Source organism: Coregonus clupeaformis, chromosome 23 (assembly GCF_020615455.1).
Source record: "Coregonus clupeaformis isolate EN_2021a chromosome 23, ASM2061545v1, whole genome shotgun sequence".
NCBI lineage: Eukaryota > Metazoa > Chordata > Actinopteri > Salmoniformes > Salmonidae > Coregonus > Coregonus clupeaformis.
Genome location: NC_059214.1, coordinates 28,135,497 through 28,155,513, shown reverse-complemented (window position 1 = coordinate 28,155,513; position 20,017 = coordinate 28,135,497). Strand labels below are relative to the sequence as shown.

Sequence of the window (20,017 nt, the reverse complement as noted above, 5' to 3'; positions counted from 1 at the left end):
AAAGACGATGGCCTCACTGTAAACAGTGAGAATGCAGCTGGCGTAAAGCACAAGAACGCTCACATGTACAGTCGTGGTCAAAAGTTTTGAGAATGACACAAGTATTGGTCTTCACAAAGTTTGCTGCTTCAGTGTTTTTAGATATTTTTGTCAGATGTTACTATGGTATACTGAAGTATAATTACAAGCATTCCATAAGTGTCAAAGGCTTTTATTGACAATTACATTAAGTGTATGCAAAGTGTTAATATTTGCAGTGTTGACCCTTCTTTTTCAAGACCTCTGCAATCTGCCCTGGCATGCTGTCAATTAACTTCTGGGCCACATCCTGACTGATGGCAGCCCATTCTTGCATAATCAATACTTGGAGTTTGTCAGAATTTGTGGGTTTTTGTTTGTCTACCCGCCTCTTGAGGATCCACCACAAGTTCTCAATGGGATTAAGGTCTGGGGAGTTTCCTGGCCATGGACCCAAAATGTTGATGTTTTGTTCCCTGAGCCACTTAGTTATCACGTTTGCCTTATGGCAAGGTGCTCCATCATCCTGGAAAAGGCAATGTTCGTCACCAAACTGTTGGATGGTTGGGAGAAGTTGCTCTCGGAGGATGTGTTGGTACCATTCTTTATTCATGGCTGTGTTCTTGGCTGAGAAGCAACCCCACACATGAATGGTCTCAGGAAGCTTTACTCTTGGCATGACACAGGACTGATGGTAGTGCTCACATTGTCTTCTCCGGACAAGCTTTTTTCCGGATGCCCCAAACAATCGGAAAGGGGATTCATCAGAGAAAATGACTTTACCCCAGTCCTCAGCAGTCCAATCCCTGTACCTTTTGCAGAATATCAGTCTGTCCCTGATGTTTTTCCTGGAGAGAAGTGGCTTCCTCGCTGCCCTTCTTGACACCAGGCCATCCTCCAAAAGTCTTTGCCTCACTGTGCGTGCAGATGCACTCACACCTGCCTGCTACCATTCCTGAGCAAGCTCTGCACTGGTGGTGCCCCGATCCCGCAGCTGAATCAACTTTAGGAGACGGTCCTGGCGCTTGCTGGACTTTCTTGGGCGCCCAGAAGCCTTCTTCACAACAATTGAACCTCTCTCCTTGAAGTTCTTGATAATCCGATAAATGGTTGATTTAGGTGCAATCTTACTAGCAGCAATATCCTTGCCTGTGAAGCCCTTTTTGTGCAAAGCAATGATGACGGCACGTGTTTCCTTGCAGCTAACCATGGCCCCGTGTAGCTCAGTTGGTAGAGAATGGCGTTTGCAACGCCAGGGTTGTGGGTTTGATTCCCACGGGGGGCCAGTATGAAAATGTATGCATTCACTAACTGTAAGTCGCTCTGGATAAGAGAATCTGCTAAATGACTAAATTGTAAATGTTAACAGAGGAAGAACAAGGATTTCAAGCACAAGCTTCCAGTCTGTTATTCTAACTCAATCAGCATGACAGAGTGATCTCCAGCCTTGTCCTTGTCAACACTCTCACCTGTGTTAACAAGAGAATCACTGACATGATGTCTGCTGGTACTTTTGTGGCAGGGCTGAAATGCAGTGGAAATGTTTTTTTGGGGGGATTAAGTTCATTTTCATGGCAAAGAGGGACTTTGCAATTAATTGCAATTCATCTGAACACTCTTCATAACATTCTGGAGTATATGCAAATTGCCATCATAAAAACTGAGGCAGCAGACTTTGTGAAAATTAATATTTGTGTAATTCTCAAAACTTTTGACCACGACTGTAGGTAAAACAGTCATGACATTTACATTGATTGTTAACAGCAGTTAAGTTGACAGTATTTACAGTTTATAACACTATAAACAATGTAGCTGAACAGGAAACCTCTGAGCGAATGAAAGGTAGATATTTGGTTTAGTTTATTACAGATCTTAGATGTAATGCAAAATACAAACAGTGCAGCTATTCACTCCACAAGGCAATCAAACAGGCAAAACGTCTGTATAGAGACAAAGTGGAGTTGCAATTCAACGGCTCAGACATGAGATGTATGTGGCAGGGTCTACAGACAATCACGGACTACAAAAGGAAAACCAGCAACGTCGCCGACACCGACGTCTTGCTTCCGGACAAGCTAAAACACCTTCTTAGCCCGCTTTGAGGATAACACAGTACCATCAACGCTGCCCACTACCAAGGACTGTGGGCTCTCCTTCTCCATGGCCGACGTCAGTAAGACATTTAAGCGTGTTAACCCTCGCAAGGCTGCCGGCCCAGACGGCATTCCTAGCCGCGTCCTCAGAGCATGCGCAGACCAGCTGGCTGGTGTGTTTACGGACATATTCAATCTCTCCCTATCCCTCTCTGCTGTCTCCACTTGCTTCAAGATGGCCACCATTGTTCCTGTACCCAAGAAAGCAAAGGTAACTGAACTAAATGACTATCGCCCCCGTAGCACTCACCTCTGTCATAATGAAGTGCTTTGAGAGACTAGTCAAGGATCATATCACCTCTACCTTACCTGTCACTCTAGACCCACTTCAATTTGCTTACCGCCCCAATAGATCCACAGATGATGCAATCGCCATCACACTGCACACTGCCCTATCCCATCTGGACAAGAGGAATACCTATGTAAGAATGCTGTTCATTGACGATAGCTCAGCATTCAACACCATAGTACCCTCCAAGCTAATCATTAAGCTCGAGGCCCTGGGTCTGAACCCCGCCCTGTGCAACTGAGTCCTGGACTTCCTGACGGGCCGGCCCCAGGTGGTGAAGGTAGGAAACAACACCTCCACTTCGGTGATCCTCAACACTGGGACCCACAAGGGTGCGTGCTCAGCCCACTCCTGTACTCCCTGTTCACCCATGCCTGCATGGCCAAGCATGCCTCCAACTCAATCATCAAGTTTGCAGATGACACAACAGTAGTAGGCTTGATTACCAACAATGACAAGACAGCCTACATGGAGGACGTGAGGGCTCTGGGAGTGTGGTGCCAGGAAAATAACGTCTCACTTAACGTCAACAAAACAAAGGAGATGATCGTGGACTTCAGGAAACAGCAGAGGGTGCCCCCCCTATCCACATCGATGGGACCGCAGTGGAGAAGGTGAAAAGCTTCAAGTTCCTTGGCGTACATATCAATGACAAACTGAAATAGTACACCCACACAGACAGTGTGGTAAAGAAGGCGCAACAGAGCCTCTTCAACCTCAGGAGGCTCCTGAGTGGCGCAGTGGTCTAAGGCACTGCATCGCAGTGCTAACTGTGCCACTAGAGATCCTGGTTCGAATCCAGGCTCTGTCGCAGCCGGCCGCGACCGGGAGACTCATGGGCGGCGCACAATTGGCCCAGTGTCGTCCAGGGTAGGGGAGGGAATGGCCGGCAGGGATGTAGCTCAGTTGATAGAGCATGGCGTTTGCAACGCCAGGGTTGTGGGTTCGTTTCCCATGGGGGGCCAGTATAAAAAAAATAAAATAATGTATTCACTAACTGTAAGTCGCTCTGGATAAGAGCGTCTGCTAAATGACTAAAATGTAAATGTAAGGAGGCTGACGAAATTTGTCTTGGCGCCTAAAACCCTCACAAACTTTTACAGATGCACAATTGAGAGCATCTTGTCGGTCTGCATCACCGTCTGGTATGGCAACTGCACCGTCCGCAACCGCAGGGCTCTCCAGAGTGTGGTGCGGTCTGCCCAACGCATTACCGGGGGCAAACTACCCACCCTCCAGGACACCTACAGTACCCGATGTCACAGGAAGGCCAAAAAGATCATCAAGGACATCAACCACCCGAGCCATTGCCTGTTCACCCCGCTATCATCCAGAAGGCGAGGTCAGTACAGGTGCATCAAAGCTGGGACAGAGAGACTGAAAAACAGCTTCTATCTCAAGGGCATCAGACTGTTAAATAACCACCACTAGCACATTAGAGGCTGCTGCCTATAGACATAGACTAAAAATCACTGGCCACTTTAAAAAATGGAACTCTAGTCACTTTAATAATGTTTACATATTTTGCATTACTCATCTCATATGTACAGTGAGGGAAGAAAGTATTTGATCCCCTGCTGATGTTGTACGTTTGCCCATTGACAAAGACATAATCAGTCTATAATTTTAATGGTAGGTTTATTTGAACAGTGAGAGACAGAATAACAACAACAAAAATCAAGAAAAACCCATGTCAAAAATGTTATAAATTGATTTTAATTTTAATGAGGGAAATAAGTATTTGACCCCTCTGCAAAACATGACTTAGTACTTGGTGGCAAAACCCTTGTTGGCAATCATAGAGGTCAGACGTTTCTTGTAGTTGGCCACCAGGTTTGCACACATCTCAGGAGGGATTTTGTCCAACTCCTCTTTGCAGATCTTCTCCAAGTCATTAAGGTTTCGAGCCTGACGTTTGGCAACTCGAACCTTCAGCTCCCTCCACAGATTTTCTATGGGATTAAGGTCTGGAGACTGGCTAGGCCACTCCAGGACCTTAATGTGCTATTCATGAGCCACTCCTTTGTTGCCTTGGCCGTGAGTTTTGGGTCATTGTCATGCTGGAATACCCATCCATGACCCATTTTCAATGCCCTGGCTGAGGGAAGGAGGTTCTCACCCAAGATTTGACGATACATGGCGCCGTCCATCGTCCCTTTGATGCGGTGAAGTTGTCCTTTCCCCTTAGCATAAAAAACACCCCCAAAGCATAATGTTTCCACCTCCATGTTTGACGGTGGGGATGGTGTTCTTGGGGTCATAGGCAGCATTCCTACTCCTCCAAACACGGCGAGTTGAGTTGATGCCAAAGAGCTCGATTTTGGTCTCATCTGACCACAACACTTTCACCCAGTTCTCCTCTGAATCATTCAGATGTTTATTGGCAAACTTCAGACGCACCTGTATATGTGCTTTCTTGAGCAAGGGTACCTTGCGGGCGCTGCAGGATTTCAGTCCTTCACGGCGTAGTGTGTTACCAATTGTTTTCTTGGTGACTATGGTCCCAGCTGCCTTGAGATCATTGACAAGATCCTCCCGTGTAGTTCTAGGCTGATTCCTTACTGTTCTCATGATCATTGCAACTCCACGAGGTGAGATCTTGCATGGAGCCCCAGGCCGAGGGAGATTGACAGTTATTTTGTGTTTCTTCCATTTGCGAATAATCGCACCAAATGTTGTCACCTTCTCACCAAGCTGGTTGGCGATGGTCTTGTAGCCCATTCCAGCCTTGTGTAGGTCTACAATCTTGTCCCTGACATCCTTGGAGAGCTCTTTGGTCTTGGCCATGGTGGAAAGTTTGGAATCTGATTGATTGATTGCTTCTGTGGACAGGTGTCTTTTATACAGGTAACAAGGTGAGATTAGGAGCACTCCCTTTAAGAGGATGCTCCTAATCTCAGCTCATTACCTGTATAAAAGACACCTGGGACCTAGAAATCTTTCTGATTGAGAGGGGGTCAAATACTTATTTTTCTCATTAAAATGCAAATCAATTTATAATATTTTTGACATGCGTTTTTCTGGATTTTTTTGTTATTATTCTGTCTCTCACTGTTCAAATAAACCTACCATTAAAATTATAGACTGATAATTTCTTTGTCAGTGGGCAAACGTACAAAATCAGCAGGGGATCAAATACTTTTTTCCCTCACTGTATATACTGTATTCTATTCAATTCTACTGTATCTTAGTCCATGCCGCTCTGTCATTGCTCGTCCATATATGTATATATTCTTAATTCCATTACTTACTTAGATTTGTGTGTATTGGGTATATGTTGTGAAATTGTTAGATATTACTTGTTAGATATTACTGCACTGTCGGAGCTAGAAGCACAAGCATTTCGCTACACCCGCAATAACATCTGCTAAACACATGTATGTGACCAATATAATTTGATTTGATTTGATTTAATTAATTATTGTTTTGTTTGATGACTTCTGTTGAGTCTGGTGGGACAATGAACTCTGAGATTAGTATCAACTCTGCAGAACGGTGTTGAGAAGGTGGAAATTAAAAATGGTTGCCATTATGTAGAGATTAAACCATTATATGGTCTAGTTTTTTTTTATGTGGGAACTGTGGTGGTGGTGGGGGTCAGCATGGAGCCTACGGCATGGAAGCGTAGCCTGAGTGAAGATGGGTGGAGAGGAGAGGAAAAGAAAAGCAGGGTCACACTATAGTGTACCGTGCTAATGTTTGTCTGATTGCGTTTAACTCTGTCCATCTCTGGGGTGTCTGACAGAGCTGTTCCTCCTCCCAAATCCTCTTTGTACTGAATCTTTAAACAGTAACACAGGGACAACCAGTCAGATAGAGGGTTGATTGCCCACTCAAATACAAACAAAGGATATTGTAAACTTATGATGGCCGCCATAAAATACATGCAAAGGTTTGGGTTATAGTTAAGCTACTGTTTTGAAATCTCACATCACTTCAGTAAAGGAACTGAGGAGAAAAAAAAAAAAAATTAAACGTAAAAAAGTATGATGGAATTATTAGAAACAAAAAATGGAGAAGAAAAATCAAAATGCTATTTGTTTGTCTGGTGGGACACAAACAGATTGAAAAACAAGAAAACTAAAAGGGGATGGTTCTATTTGGGTCTTTAGTTTGGAGGAGAAAGGAAGTTACGTTATTTTGTATTCAGGTAGGAAGTGTTAGGCTTCATCTTGGCACACAGAAGTCAAAGGTCAAGAGAATAACCACTGATGGTTTAGGGGGCATTATTTGAGCTCAGTAAGGGGTCATACGACAGAGAGGGTGAGAGTTTCTTTGGAGTTTGTTGGTTGGGAAATTGGGGGCTAGATAGAAACTCTAGTACCGAGCTGATGTTCTTCTGCATCTCACGAACCCTCTTCACCTCTGGTAGGTCTGAGATGGCTGTTCCCTGACCCAACGAGTCCTTGTACTTTATCTACCATAGGGGTTCCATGAGGAACACAGAGACAAAGCAAGACAGATATAAAGCACACAAATACTGTACATACATACAGCAGCAAAGACGATGGCCTCACTGTAAACAGTGAGAATGCAGCTGGCGTAAAGCACAAGAACGCTCACATGTAGGTAAAACAGTCATGACATTTACATTGATTGTTAACAGCAGTTAAGTTGACAGTATATACAGTTTATAACACTATAAACAATGTAGCTGAATAGGAAACCTCTGAGCGAATGAAAGGTAGATATTTGGTTTAGTTTATTACAGATCTTAGATGTAATGAATTATTGTTTTGTTTGATGACTTCTGTTGAGTCTGGTGGGACAATGAACTCTGAGATTAGTATCAACTCTGCAGAACGGTGTTGAGAAGGTGGAAATTAAAAATGGTTGCCATTATGTAGAGATTAAACCATTATATGGTCTAGTTTTTTTAAATGTGGGAACTGTGGTGGTGGTGGGGGTCAGCATGGAGCCTACGGCATGGAAGCGTAGCCTGAGTGAAGATGGGTGGAGAGGAGAGGAAAAGAAAAGCAGGGTCACACTATAGTGTACCGTGCTAATGTTTGTCTGATTGCGTTTAACTCTGTCCATCTCTGGGGTGTCTGACAGAGCTGTTCCTCCTCCCAAATCCTCTTTGTACTGAATCTTTAAACAGTAAGAGTAGGCAAAAAGTAGTGAGCGATGATTAGCCTGACAGAAAACATTTCTAGATGGCACATGACAAAAGCATTATATCGGTTGGCTAAAAGTAAAAGTGTTACCATATAATGGCACTTCAGCATTGCACAAAGCAGAGGTTATTAACCTAAAGGTTAAAGCTGCTACTTATAGGAAAAATACAGCAACACAACCCACTGGGCACAGACGTCAATTCAACATCTATTCCATGTTGGTTCAAACAACGTTGATTCAACCAGTGTGTGCCCAGTGGGAAGTTTGTCTAGGATTAATCTCTCACTATCACTAATATCTATATTATCTATATCAAAAAGGGCTGCATATCAGGGAAGTTCACTTTCAGTTCAAAAGAGAGTAAAAAATTAAGCAAAGAAAGAAAAAAATCAAGAAAGGGGAGGTATATATATATATATATTTGAAAATATGTTATTAGAAAAGGTAAAAAATATTTTAAAAAGATACTCATGGAGCAGAAAGATACCGAGCTGAAATTCTTTGTATTCTCTTTAACACGTAGCATTTCAGGGGTGTCCTTTATTGATGACACTTTGCCCTTAACGTTTTTAAGGTGGTCTGTCTGGTACTGAAGCTACAGGGAAAAGAGCACAAGTGCAGTTAAAATGTTTCACAGTAATAACAAAAAAATTCAAGAAAAGATAGAAAAAGAAAACAAAAAGAGAAAAAAGCAACAACCATGATAAAACAATGGCGCTCTAATAAATCTGTGAAACATTACAAACGCAATACCTTTTTTACTGCCGATAGTAAAATGCAGAAACCGCATGGTCTACTCTACACTGCTAAATGCACCTCTTTACCATGGTCTACTCTACACTGCTAAATGCACCTCTTTACCATGGTCTACTCTACACTGCTAAATGCACCTCTTTACCATGGTCTACTCTACACTGCTAAATGCACCTCTTTACCATGGTCTACTCTACACTGCTAAATGCACCTCTTTACCATGGTCTACTCTACACTGCTAAATGCACCTCTTTACCATGGTCTACTCTACACTGCTAAATGCACCTCTTTACCATGGTCTACTCTACACTGCTAAATGCACCTCTTTACCATGGTCTACTCTACACTGCTAAATGCACCTCTTTACTATTGCTTCTCTAATTACATACATTCAACTATGTAATTAGCTGCTGTTCTTTCCAAAAACAATAACAAGCCTTGAGCCTTGCTTTTCTGAATCGGTAATTACATAATAAACATAATGTACATACAGTATGCTGCTGGTTTCCATTAGTTCAGACAGCACAACACAACAGATGTTCATGAAGAAACAATGAACATATACAGTAAATGTATATAAAGTATTGAAGGTAATACTTTGAAGACAAGACACCGAAGACACACAGAGAGTCACCTTGCTGCCACTGACTGGCATGGGTGATGATGAACCTGAGATCTGGAACCTGGGCCTTGGTTCCAAACGAAGGTTCTAAAACAGAAGGTTCTAAAAGGGTTCTACTTACAGTGCTGAAGTTCTTCTGGTTCTCACGGACTCTCATCAACTCAGGGGTGTCCAGGACGGGCACATAGTGAGACATGGTATTCTTAGCCTCCTCCCTGTACTTTTTCTGTTGGACACAATACACAGAGAGAGAGAGAGAGAGAGAGAGAGACGTCACACAAGAGCTTGGTCATTCAACTCAGATGTCAATATATTCAAAGCATATCAGTCTATATCATTCCAATCAATACAAAGGTAATCTACATAATTTGTGGAGAGTTTATTTACATGGTTTGTGGACATCCATAGTCGTTTGGAGCATTCCTCTTACCTGGCTGACCATGTTCCTGATATTCTGTGCGTGGAGGATGTCAGGGGTGTCGATAACACTAGTGTAGCTAGCCCTGTCCGCCTCAGCAGTCTGCTTGTACTTTTGCTGAGGAGGGACACAAACTGCAGCTCAGAAACACACTCTTTGTTAAATAACAACTACATGCACTGATGGAGAGTGGTCTTTCAGTATTCTTGGTATAGTACACAATTACTGTATTGAAAGCAATTAACATTGGGATGTGGTTATGATTATAATGTGCATTTGTTACATGTAAAATAGCTATACAGCAACCCAAGTATAACTACGACAGTTGGACAATATGATATATGTTCTAGGTTCAAAGAAACTCCTTCTCTGGTAGTTATCTAAAAAATATTGCTATAATGTACAATGCTGAAAAAAATGCATAGTGCACATATAAAAAGGGTGGCTTGGTCCAAGTAGCAGCCCCACTGACCTGGCTGAGGATGTCTGTAGCGTTCCTAGCCCTCATGAAGTCTGGGGTGTCTGTAGCCAAAGCCAACATCCCCTTGCCCTTGATATCTGTCTCCAAAGACTTCTTGTACTCTCTCTGCAAACAGCCACATTACACACAGTCAAGTCAGACAATTATTTATTATAATACTCAAATATCTATTGGATATTATATTAGGAAGGAAAGGGACGTCTACTCATTTGTTTAGGGGCTGCAAAACCAAAAATGGCACAAGTTAAAACAACTGCAGTTAAGGGCATTATTAAGGAGACTCCTAGGGAACTGTGAACAGAGAGGTTAGCACAAACAAACCAACAGGAAAATATAATGGGATAAATCAAGCTACGAGGAGGGAGACAGGAAGGGTCCACTCAGAGCTGAAAGACAGAAGAAGGTTTAGTGTGAATCTCAGTGAGGTAGTGTAGGTTGTTTCAGACACCATATTATCTGGTTAACCTGGGGAACTACTAGCCTGGTCCCAGATCTGTTTGTACTGTTTGCCAACTCCTATGGTCATTGTCACCATTGGAGTTGGCATGACAGCACAAACAGATCTGGGACCAGGTTGGGGGAATGACACTACTAGCTCCACAACTGCGTTGTAAACACATTAGTGATGTCATTAGCCAGCGCCAAGAAGAAAACCAATCAGCTGCCTGGTTAGTTAGGTGCTGAAACAGGAAGAGGAGAAGGAAGCAGAGGAAGGGGAAGAGGGGGGTGAGAGAGAGATGGGAGAAGAAGCCTGTTCCATCTATAGCAGTCCTACCTGACTCAGGATAGCAGTAGCGTTCCTTGCTCTCAAAAGCTCCGGAGTTTCCTCAAAAACAGTTAACCCTTTACCCTTCACCCCCTCCTCTAGATCCCTCCTGTACTCTTTCTACAGGGCAGAAGGAAGAACAGAGAGACTGCAGAGAGACAGGCAGGGCAACACAGGCAGGGCACACAGACAGTATACGGTACAGTACATGCTCACCCATTGAACTCAAAGTCACCAAGTCTCCCTTTCAGATTATGACAGACCAGCTGTGGTTTTGGTTGACATTGATAGACAAATATTGACTTGCCAAGTCGGACATTATTATTTATTTTTATACAATATGTATTATGACCATTAGACATTAAATTGGACATTGGAAAGACATTGGTGAGTTTGGTAAGCAGCCTGATAAAAAAAACAATCCCATTTTATCAGATAGGACAATAAGACAAAAAATACCCACAGAACATTTGGTCCAAGACAGTTTGTTCATGAGGCTTTTTGCCAAAAGCCCTCATGCCTGCATTTCATTAGGGCATCATGTAGAACAAACACAGGAAACAGGGTTATTTAAAAAGCCAAACCAGACAGAAAAACCAGACGAACAAAGCAGACAGTTGTTTTGCACAAAAACAATGGTAGTGTTCTAATAGATGGAGGGAATGGGTGGGAACTACAAAGGTCAGGATGTCAACATAGACGACAGTTCAGACATAAAACTAATAGCTCAGACATGGCAATAAAACTAAGTCTAAAACTAAAACAGCACTACTATGGTACTATGAAAAAGGAGGGGTGTATTACGTGTAATAGTAATAGAGTGTATTATCTTTGGGTGGTGAACCATGCAACCTAACCACAACTAACCTGGGTGTGACAAAACAGTTTTGAGAAAAAGTCACACCCGTGGGATTAAAAGAAGGAGGGATGTGGAGGTCTTAGTATGATTATCAGGGGTGGGTGAAGAGGAGGAGGGGGGTTCAAAAGGGGGTAGATGTCCGTTCGTTACCTCGCTGGCTATTTTGGTGGCGTGTCTGACATGTAACATGGCAGGGGTGACCTCCAAGCCTGAGAGGTTCTTTCCCTTTATGGACTCCTCATATTCCTTATGATAGTCTTTCTATTCGCCGCAAAGATAAGACAAGTGACAGACACAGCTGAGATACCCACAACATGCAAGTCTAGTAAGTACACAGTCACAATGCAAGCCTCACCTCAGTCTTACTGCTCTCATTGAGAACAACTCAGTGGTGTATTGAGCTACGTATGACGACAGTATGCCTCTGGTGTGTGTAATGTTTTTTGTACTGATATTAAAATATTTGAAACCTTTATGTTTATACATGTATAATACTAATCTTTTCTGTATAGACCCAAGTTTTCTTCTGCAGTCAATGGTTTAAAAAATGTCCATATTAAAAATAAATCTATGCAGTCTGTTAAGTTTCCTGTTTTGTGTCAGTCTGTCTGTGCACTAGCAGGGAGACATGATTACAGACAGACATCCAGTACCATACCTTAACCCTGGATCATCAGAGGAACATTTCACTTTCTGTACTTACAGAACATCATGTGTCAGTGCCACACAAGTCTACCATATGCCCTAGTCCCAGTGCTTAACTTTCACATCAAATGACACATTGGAAAATCACATTTCATAGACATTCTAGTTATACTTTTGGAGGACAGACAAGTCTACAGAATTTCCAAATGAAACAGAAGATCCAACACAATGACAGACAAAAACAACAGATTAGTCCATGCATGTTCTCTTTGGAGCACCGGCGAAACTCCAGACTGCAAAGTATAGGTGTTATTGTGTGAAACAGTTAGATATTGGGTTGAAACTATTTTTTTTACCGCGCTCTGCATGTGCTGGGCCTCCTTAGCCGTCACATAGGTGGGGGTCTCAAAGTCTAGCATGGCCTTTCCTCTAGCCTTCTCATATTTCTCCTTGTACTTCACCTGTGGACGGACACACAGGAGTCAGACAAATATATTAACAATGTCTTAATTTATTTATTGAATAAAGTTGACTTACCTTATTCAATAAATATTACTAAATAGGCCATTTAATGTTACCCTTGAGGCCTAAACGATACCAACTGGCGTTGTTATAACATCATAACAGTTTAACAAGGTGTCTGACAGGGTTTGTGACAGGTCTGTTTCAATATAGTGAACTCTGGTCCAGATATCGTGCCCATTTAAGACTAGAGGGCAAAATTACTCCACATAAAATGGGAGCATGGGAACCAATTTATAATGATTGCAATATAAACCTCTCAGGTTTAATGATGGAGTGACGAGTGGGAGATTATATGGATTAATTAAAAAAGGACTTACATAATAACACACAGCCCAACCAACGTTTCTAGTAAAACTGTTTTTACAAGTCAACCAAGCCCTGACAGGTAACCAATACAAACACTGTGTCATTGTGTTCCACTATTTAATGATTTTACAGGTTGGAGAAGAAGCCTGGGATAATTTAGAATTTAGATTTGCAAGTCACAGGATGAAATTGAATATTGGAGAGATTATTTTCAAACAGGAAGTTGCCATCTCAAACATAGGAAGTTAAAACCTGGTGATGTCAATAGGACAGGTTCATAGGTCGTCCCAGACATCGGCCACTTACGTGACTCTGTAGTTCTGAAGCCTCCTTGTGATGGAGCTGTTCTGGTGTGTCAGCGATCATGAGGTAGTGACCCTTACTGTCCTCATGTTTCTTCTTGTACTGGTACTAAGGGGGAATCAACGCCCGGTAAAGTAGCTCAGTACAACAACATGGGGAAAAATAGCCACTGCCATTAGCTTACTCAATGCCACCCATTAAAAAATATATATTATTTTAAACAAGAATGTTTTATAAAATGTTAAGGAATGTGAATAAAAAGGAATGAAAAGAATGCAATGAAGAAGAATTAGAGAAGAGAGGGTGAGGCAGAGAGTTCTAGAAGACTAAGTTATGATATACTAAGTAATGTTTTTAATTTAACCCCCCAAAAAAAGACAACAAATTCCAGCACATGATAAAATGCTAGAGACTGTGAAAAAGAAAACACTAAGACTGTAGATGGATGAAAAAAGAGATGGAGAAGGTTACAGCGGGTGCTAGTACAGGAAGTTTGGAGGTCAAAGGTGAGAAGGGTCAGGGTCACTACCAGATGATGTCCTTGAGGATTATGGGTAAAAGAGTATGACTCTAAATTATGATGCTACAGATCTGTGTTTTTCTATAGCTTATACAGTATATACACAGCAGGACAGAACTGGTTGAAATGACGTCATTACAACCACATTACAACTACTTCTGGTTGAAAACTGATTGTAATTACGTTATTTCAACCAGATTTGCCTGCTGAGAGAGAGCTAGGGAAAGCCAATGATTCCTAATTATATGGAATTACTTTCTTAGAGGGTTGTGGTGGTGAGGTGGTTGGTTGTTGAGAAGGCGGTTGTTATGCAGAAGGGATGATGGTGATGATGACACTACCGGGACGGAAGACGGTGGTATTGGGAGTACAAAGGGTTATGTGAGATTGTCTTACGTCACTGGACAGCTTGCTGGTGCTCAGGTTGTGCTGCATGGACAGAGACTCTGCCATGTCGGTCACAGGCTTGTGGAGCTTCTTCAGGTCACCCTTGTATTTCACCTGTGAGATGAGAAGACGGACAGAACAACATCATCATATTATAGAGAGCTTTTGCTTTGTATATCTTTGATAAAGAGTTGTGAGTAAAGACATCTTAGCCCGAACACAAATGTATCATATTAAAAGAGTACTACACCTACTTGGGAGGGTGGAACACGTTACCTCACTAGCCAGCTTGTGTGCATCCTTCTGAGTCTTGTAAACAACACTCTCCTTCATGTCATACTTTGGCCTGAGTCCCTTCTCCTTGTCAAACTTGGCCTTGTACTGCACCTGGAGGGATATCATATGGCAGTGTGTGTGTTAATCTCAGTCTAATTGTGTCTGTGAGGTAAGCCAAGAAAAACAGAGAGAGAGTAGGATTCATGAGGAGAAAAACACAGTATTCAGACACATAATATAAAAAGGGCGCCTGGCTTGTTCAATGATTTTGGAGGAATCCAAATTCAGAATTTCTAAACCTAGGTAACTCCGTACTCTACTCTGTTAGTAGCCCTTGTTATACAGCATAACCAATTGAAGTAAAAAAAACATAGTTTGCCTTCTAGGATTAATTTGATATAAGTTATCTGGTGGGTATAACAAATGAATAAATCAGCATTCTATCTTACTTTCAATGAGCCAACTAACCTCAGAAGGCAATTAAGACAACAGTCAGAAGAAACAACTGTACAAACAGAACATTGACTTCATATACTGTTGGAACAGTATGTATGGTAGTCAGAAATAGAAAATGAGGGAGAAAGTGATGCTGGGATCCCATTTCTGAGAGTCTGAAGTAGACTCCTAATCTGTAGACGAACCAGCTGAAGAACAGTCAGGCAGAGAGAGAAACATCAGGCAGAGAGAGAAACATCAGGCAGAGAGAGAAACATCAGACAGAGATAAACATCAGGCAGAGAGAGATACATCAGACAGAGAGAGAAACATCAGACAGAGATAAACATCAGGCAGAGAGAGAAACATCAGACAGAGAGATAAACATCAGGCAGAGAGAAACATCAGGCAGGGAGAGAAAGAGGGAGAGAGAGAAATGAAGAGTGTGTAAATCCAATAGAAATGAGAAAAAGATCTGTCTAATTATAATCATGCTCCAAATGAAAAAGCAATGACAGAACATCTGGCAAACCAATGAAATGGTTCTCATAAGGGTCAACTCCGCCTCCTAGTGTTCAGTGTTGTCTATAAAAAAATTTTTTTGTCTATACTATAGAAGAGTTGTGGATAAGATACTTTAGATACTTTAGATAGAAGCTTTGATACAGGATTTACACAGTCCTCATGGTACAGAGACAATTCTGTAGAACGATGCAGCAACAATAACCCTATGACGTGCTATCACTGTAGGGGCCATTCCAGATCAGACAGAGACATTGACTAACCACATGTCCCGGCTATTCTGACATTGATCATTTAAGATGTTGATTCAACTGAGGGACAAAAATAGAAAAATATCAAATGAAAAAAGCAATAGAAAACAATATTTTCTGTTGACTTTTAGGAAAATAGTTATTGCATCACTATGCATGTCTGTGTTTGGCGTCAAGGCAAAGCTTGCAATGGGAGAGAGAAGAATAAGATAGCTACAGGTATAAGGGACACAAAACACAAAACAAAAAGACTGAAGGAAAAATCTAAACAAGAAAATGGAGGAAAAATATAAAAATCAAGAATATAGGTAGATATCATAGAATTAAAACACAAATGAAAAGATGTCCTCTTGAATTATGGAAGCAGAAGAGCCCCAACCGATGCTACCAGAAATCAACCAATCAGTGAGTCATTCAATAGAAGGAGAAAGGAAGTCGCAAGACACAGACAGGAAGTTGCAGCCCATTGGACCCCATCCCAGGGGGGTTCAGGTTTTGCCATCTTACATTACTAGTCAGGGCACTCATTTTCTTAAGGTGGCGACTCTGGGGAGTATCGATGGAAGCAGCGCCATGGAGGGAGGGCCTGGCCCCCAACTCCTCCTACGAAGCAGCAGTAAGATGGCAGGGTGAGAACATAAACAGGATGGAGGGAACAGGTACAGAGAGGGGATTAAGGAGGGAAGAAGGGATGGAGGGAGGGAGGGAGATACCCAACAGGCAAAACTGGGAAAAACTTATTCAACACTGTAACAATACTACAACTCTGCATTTCAACCCAGTTTTGCATGCTGGGGAGGGGACAGTGGAGAGAGACAGTGGAGAGAAGATGAGTAACTCATGGAGGAGATGAGAGGGGGTATACAGGGGTAGTACAGGTATTTTGGGGAGCATATTAACATGTAACTCTATAGAGAATAGGAGATATTCAGAGCTCACAAGGACAGAATAGAACACGGGTAACATGGGTAGTTATGACAAAAAAGGAAATGTGTATATGTATGTATGTATGTATGTATGTATGTATGTATGTATGTATGTATGTATGTATGTATGTATGTATGTATGTATGTATGTATGTATGTATGTGTATATACAGTTGAAGTCGGAAGTTTACATACACTTAGGTTGGAGTCATTAAAACTCGTTTACCACTCCACACATTTCTTGTTAACAAACTATAGTTTTGGCAAGTCGGTTAGGACATCTACTTTGTGCATGACACAAGTAATTTTTCCAACAATTGTTTACAGACAGATTATTTCACTTATAATTCACTGTATCACAATTCCAGTGGGTCAGAAGTTTACATACACTAAGTTGACTGTGCCTTTAAACAGTTTGGAAAATTCCAGAAAATGATGTCATGGCTTTAGAAGCTTCTGATAGGCTAATTTACATCATTTGAGTCAATTGGAGGTGTACCTGTGGATGTAGTTCCAGGCCTACCTTCAAACTCAGTGCCTCTTTGCTTGACATCATGGGAAAATCAAAAGAAATCAGCCAAGACCTCAGAAAAAAAATTGTAGACCTCCACAAGTCTGGTTCATCCTTGGGAGCAAAAGGTACCACATTCATCTGTACAAACAATAGTACGCAAGTATAAACACCATGGGACCACGCAGCCATCATACCGCTCAGGAAGGAGACACGTTCTGTCTCCTAGAGATGAACGTACCTTGGTGCGAAAAGTGCAAATCAATCCCAGAACAACAGCAAAGGACATTGTGAAGATGCTGGAGGAAACAGGTACAAAAGTATCTATATCCACAGTAAAACGAGTCCTATATCGATATAACCTGAAAGGCCGCTCAGCAAGGAAGAAGCCACTGCTCCAAAACCGCCATAAAAAAGCCAGACTACAGTTTGCAACTGCACATGGGGACAAAGATCGTACTTTTTGGAGAAATGTCCTCTGGTCTGATGAAACAAAAATAGAACTGTTTGGCCATAATGACTATCGTTATGTTTGGAGAAAGGGGGTGTCTTGCAAGCCGAAGAACACCATCCCAACCGTGAAGCACGGGGGTGGCAGCATCATGCTGTGAGGGTGCTTTGCTGCAGGAGGGACTGGTGCACTTCACAAAATAGATGGCATCGTGAGGAAGGAAAATTATGTGGATATATTGAAGCAACATCTCAAGACATCAGTCAGGAAGTTAAAGCTTGGTCGCAAATGGGTCTTCCAAATGGACAATGACCCCAAGCATACTTCCAAAGTTGTGGCAAAATGGCTTAAGTCAAGGTATTGGAGTGGCCCTGACCTCAATCCTATAGAAACATTTGTGGGCAGAACTGAAAAAGCGTGTGCGAGCAAGGAGGCCTACAAACCTGACTCAGTTACACCAGCTCTGTCAGGAGTAATGGGCCAAAATTCACCCAACTTATTGTGGGAAGCTTGTGGAAGGCTACCCGAAATGTTTGACCCAAGTTAAACAATTTCAAGGCAATGCTACCAAATACTAATTGAGTGTATGTAAACTTCTGACCCACTGGGAATGTGATGAAAGAAATAAAAGCTGAAATAAATCACTCTCTACTATTATTCTGACATTTCACATTCTTAAAATAAATTGGTGATCCTAACTGACCTAAAACAGGGAATGGCAATACTATAGATCTCTAGAACGAAATCATGATCTTTAGGAAGCTGAAGTGAAATGCATGTCATCTGGGCTGGTGGATTAAAATCTTCAGAGACAGACAATACAACTGAAACTATTTTCTGAAAGCAGAAAATAACTGACAATGAAATGAGAGAACATTTACTGAGAAGGGACAAAGATAATCAATTAAAGGGGAATAAAAACTGAAAGCAGCCCACGGGGAAGGGCTAACTGGTCCAGTCAGACTCTGGGGGTTTGGTGTTGACCGTACCTGGCTGGTCAGCTTGGACACCGCAGTAGCCAGAGCGATGTCTGGACGGTGGGTCAAGGAGCCTCCATGGGCAGCTTCCTCGCGGGCCTTGTCACGGTAGCCAACCTACCAGACACAATACACAAACTACCAGTGAGTAACAGTTCAGCACAGACTGTGGTGGTGATTTGACTTGATGCCTTTTGATGCTGTCATGCTGAGAGTGTAAACAACATACATATTCAACTCAGAGAGTTTGCAAAACCAGCCACGCTCAAGGTCCTAAACGATATTATAACCGCGATCGATAATAGACAGTACTGTGCAGCCGTCTTCATCGACCTGGCCAAGGCTTTCGACTCTGTCAACCACCGCATTCTTATTGGCAGACTAAATAGCCTTGGTTTCTCAAATGACTGCCTCGCCTGGTTCACCAACTACTTCTCAGATAGAGTTCAATGTGTCAAATCGGACCTATGGCAGTCTCTATGGGGGTGCCACAGGGTTCAATTCTTGGGCCGACTCTTTTCTCCGTGTATATCAATGATGTCGCTCTTGCTGCTGGTGACTCTCAGATCCACCTCTACGCAGACGACACCATTTTGTATACATCTGGCCCTTCATTGGACACTGTGTTAACAAACCTCCAAACGAGCTTCAATGCCATACAACACTCCTTCAGTAGCCTCCAACTGCTCTTAAAGACTAGTAAAACTAAATGCATGCTCTTCAATCGAACGCTGCTGGCACCCGCCCACCCGACTAGAATCACTACTCTCGACGGGTCTGACCTAGAGTATGTGGACAACTACAAATACCTAGGTGTCTGGTTAGACTCTAAACTCTCCTTCCAGACTCACATTAAGAATCTCCAATCCTATTTCGCAACAAAGCCTCCTTCATTCATGCTGCCAAACATGCCCTCGTAACACTGACTATCCTATCGATCCTTGACTTCGGCGATGTCATTTACAAAATAGCCTCCAACACTCTACTCAGCAAATTGGATGTAGTCTATCACAGTGCCATCCGTTTTGTCTCCAAAGCCCCATACACTACCCACCACTGTGACCTGTACGCTCTTGTTGGCTGGTCCTCACTACATGTTCGTCATCAAACCCACTGGCTCCAGGCCATCTATAAATCACTGCTAGGCAAATCCCAGCCTTATCTTAGCTCATTGGTCACCATAGCAGCACCCACCCGTAGTCTGCGCTCCAGCAGGTATATCTCACTGGTCATCCCCAAAACCAACACCTCCTTTGGCCGCCATTCCTTCCAGTTCTCTGCTGCCAATGACTGGAACGAATTGCAAAAATCTCTGAAGCTGTAGACTCTTATCTCCCTCACTAACTTTAAGCATCAGTTGTCAGAGCACCTTACCGATCACTGCACCTGTACACAGCCCATCTGTAATTAGCCCACCCAACTACCTCATCCCTATATTGTTATTTATTTTGCTCTTTTGCACCCCAGTATCTCTATTTGCACATAATCTCTTGCACATCTAGCAT

The 20,017-nt window shown here is 42.4% G+C and overlaps 1 protein-coding gene across 1 annotated transcript in view; it reads right to left on the bottom strand.

Annotated features, from left to right (window-relative positions):
• neb (nebulin) overlaps nt 1-20,017 on the bottom strand; it is an 86,040-nt gene that overhangs the window by 10,253 nt on the left and 55,770 nt on the right. The window contains exons 116-130 of the mRNA XM_041844760.2: nt 18,525-18,629; nt 16,155-16,250; nt 14,440-14,550; nt 14,173-14,277; nt 13,260-13,364; nt 12,479-12,583; nt 11,628-11,738; nt 10,628-10,738; nt 9,844-9,957; nt 9,384-9,488; nt 9,075-9,179; nt 8,066-8,173; nt 7,459-7,551; nt 6,785-6,877; nt 6,149-6,241 (exon numbers count right to left, since the gene is read on the bottom strand). Of these exons, the coding sequence (XP_041700694.2) occupies nt 6,149-6,241; nt 6,785-6,877; nt 7,459-7,551; nt 8,066-8,173; nt 9,075-9,179; nt 9,384-9,488; nt 9,844-9,957; nt 10,628-10,738; nt 11,628-11,738; nt 12,479-12,583; nt 13,260-13,364; nt 14,173-14,277; nt 14,440-14,550; nt 16,155-16,250; nt 18,525-18,629 (1,560 nt within the window). The remainder of the gene's footprint in view (nt 1-6,148; nt 6,242-6,784; nt 6,878-7,458; nt 7,552-8,065; nt 8,174-9,074; nt 9,180-9,383; nt 9,489-9,843; nt 9,958-10,627; nt 10,739-11,627; nt 11,739-12,478; nt 12,584-13,259; nt 13,365-14,172; nt 14,278-14,439; nt 14,551-16,154; nt 16,251-18,524; nt 18,630-20,017) is intronic.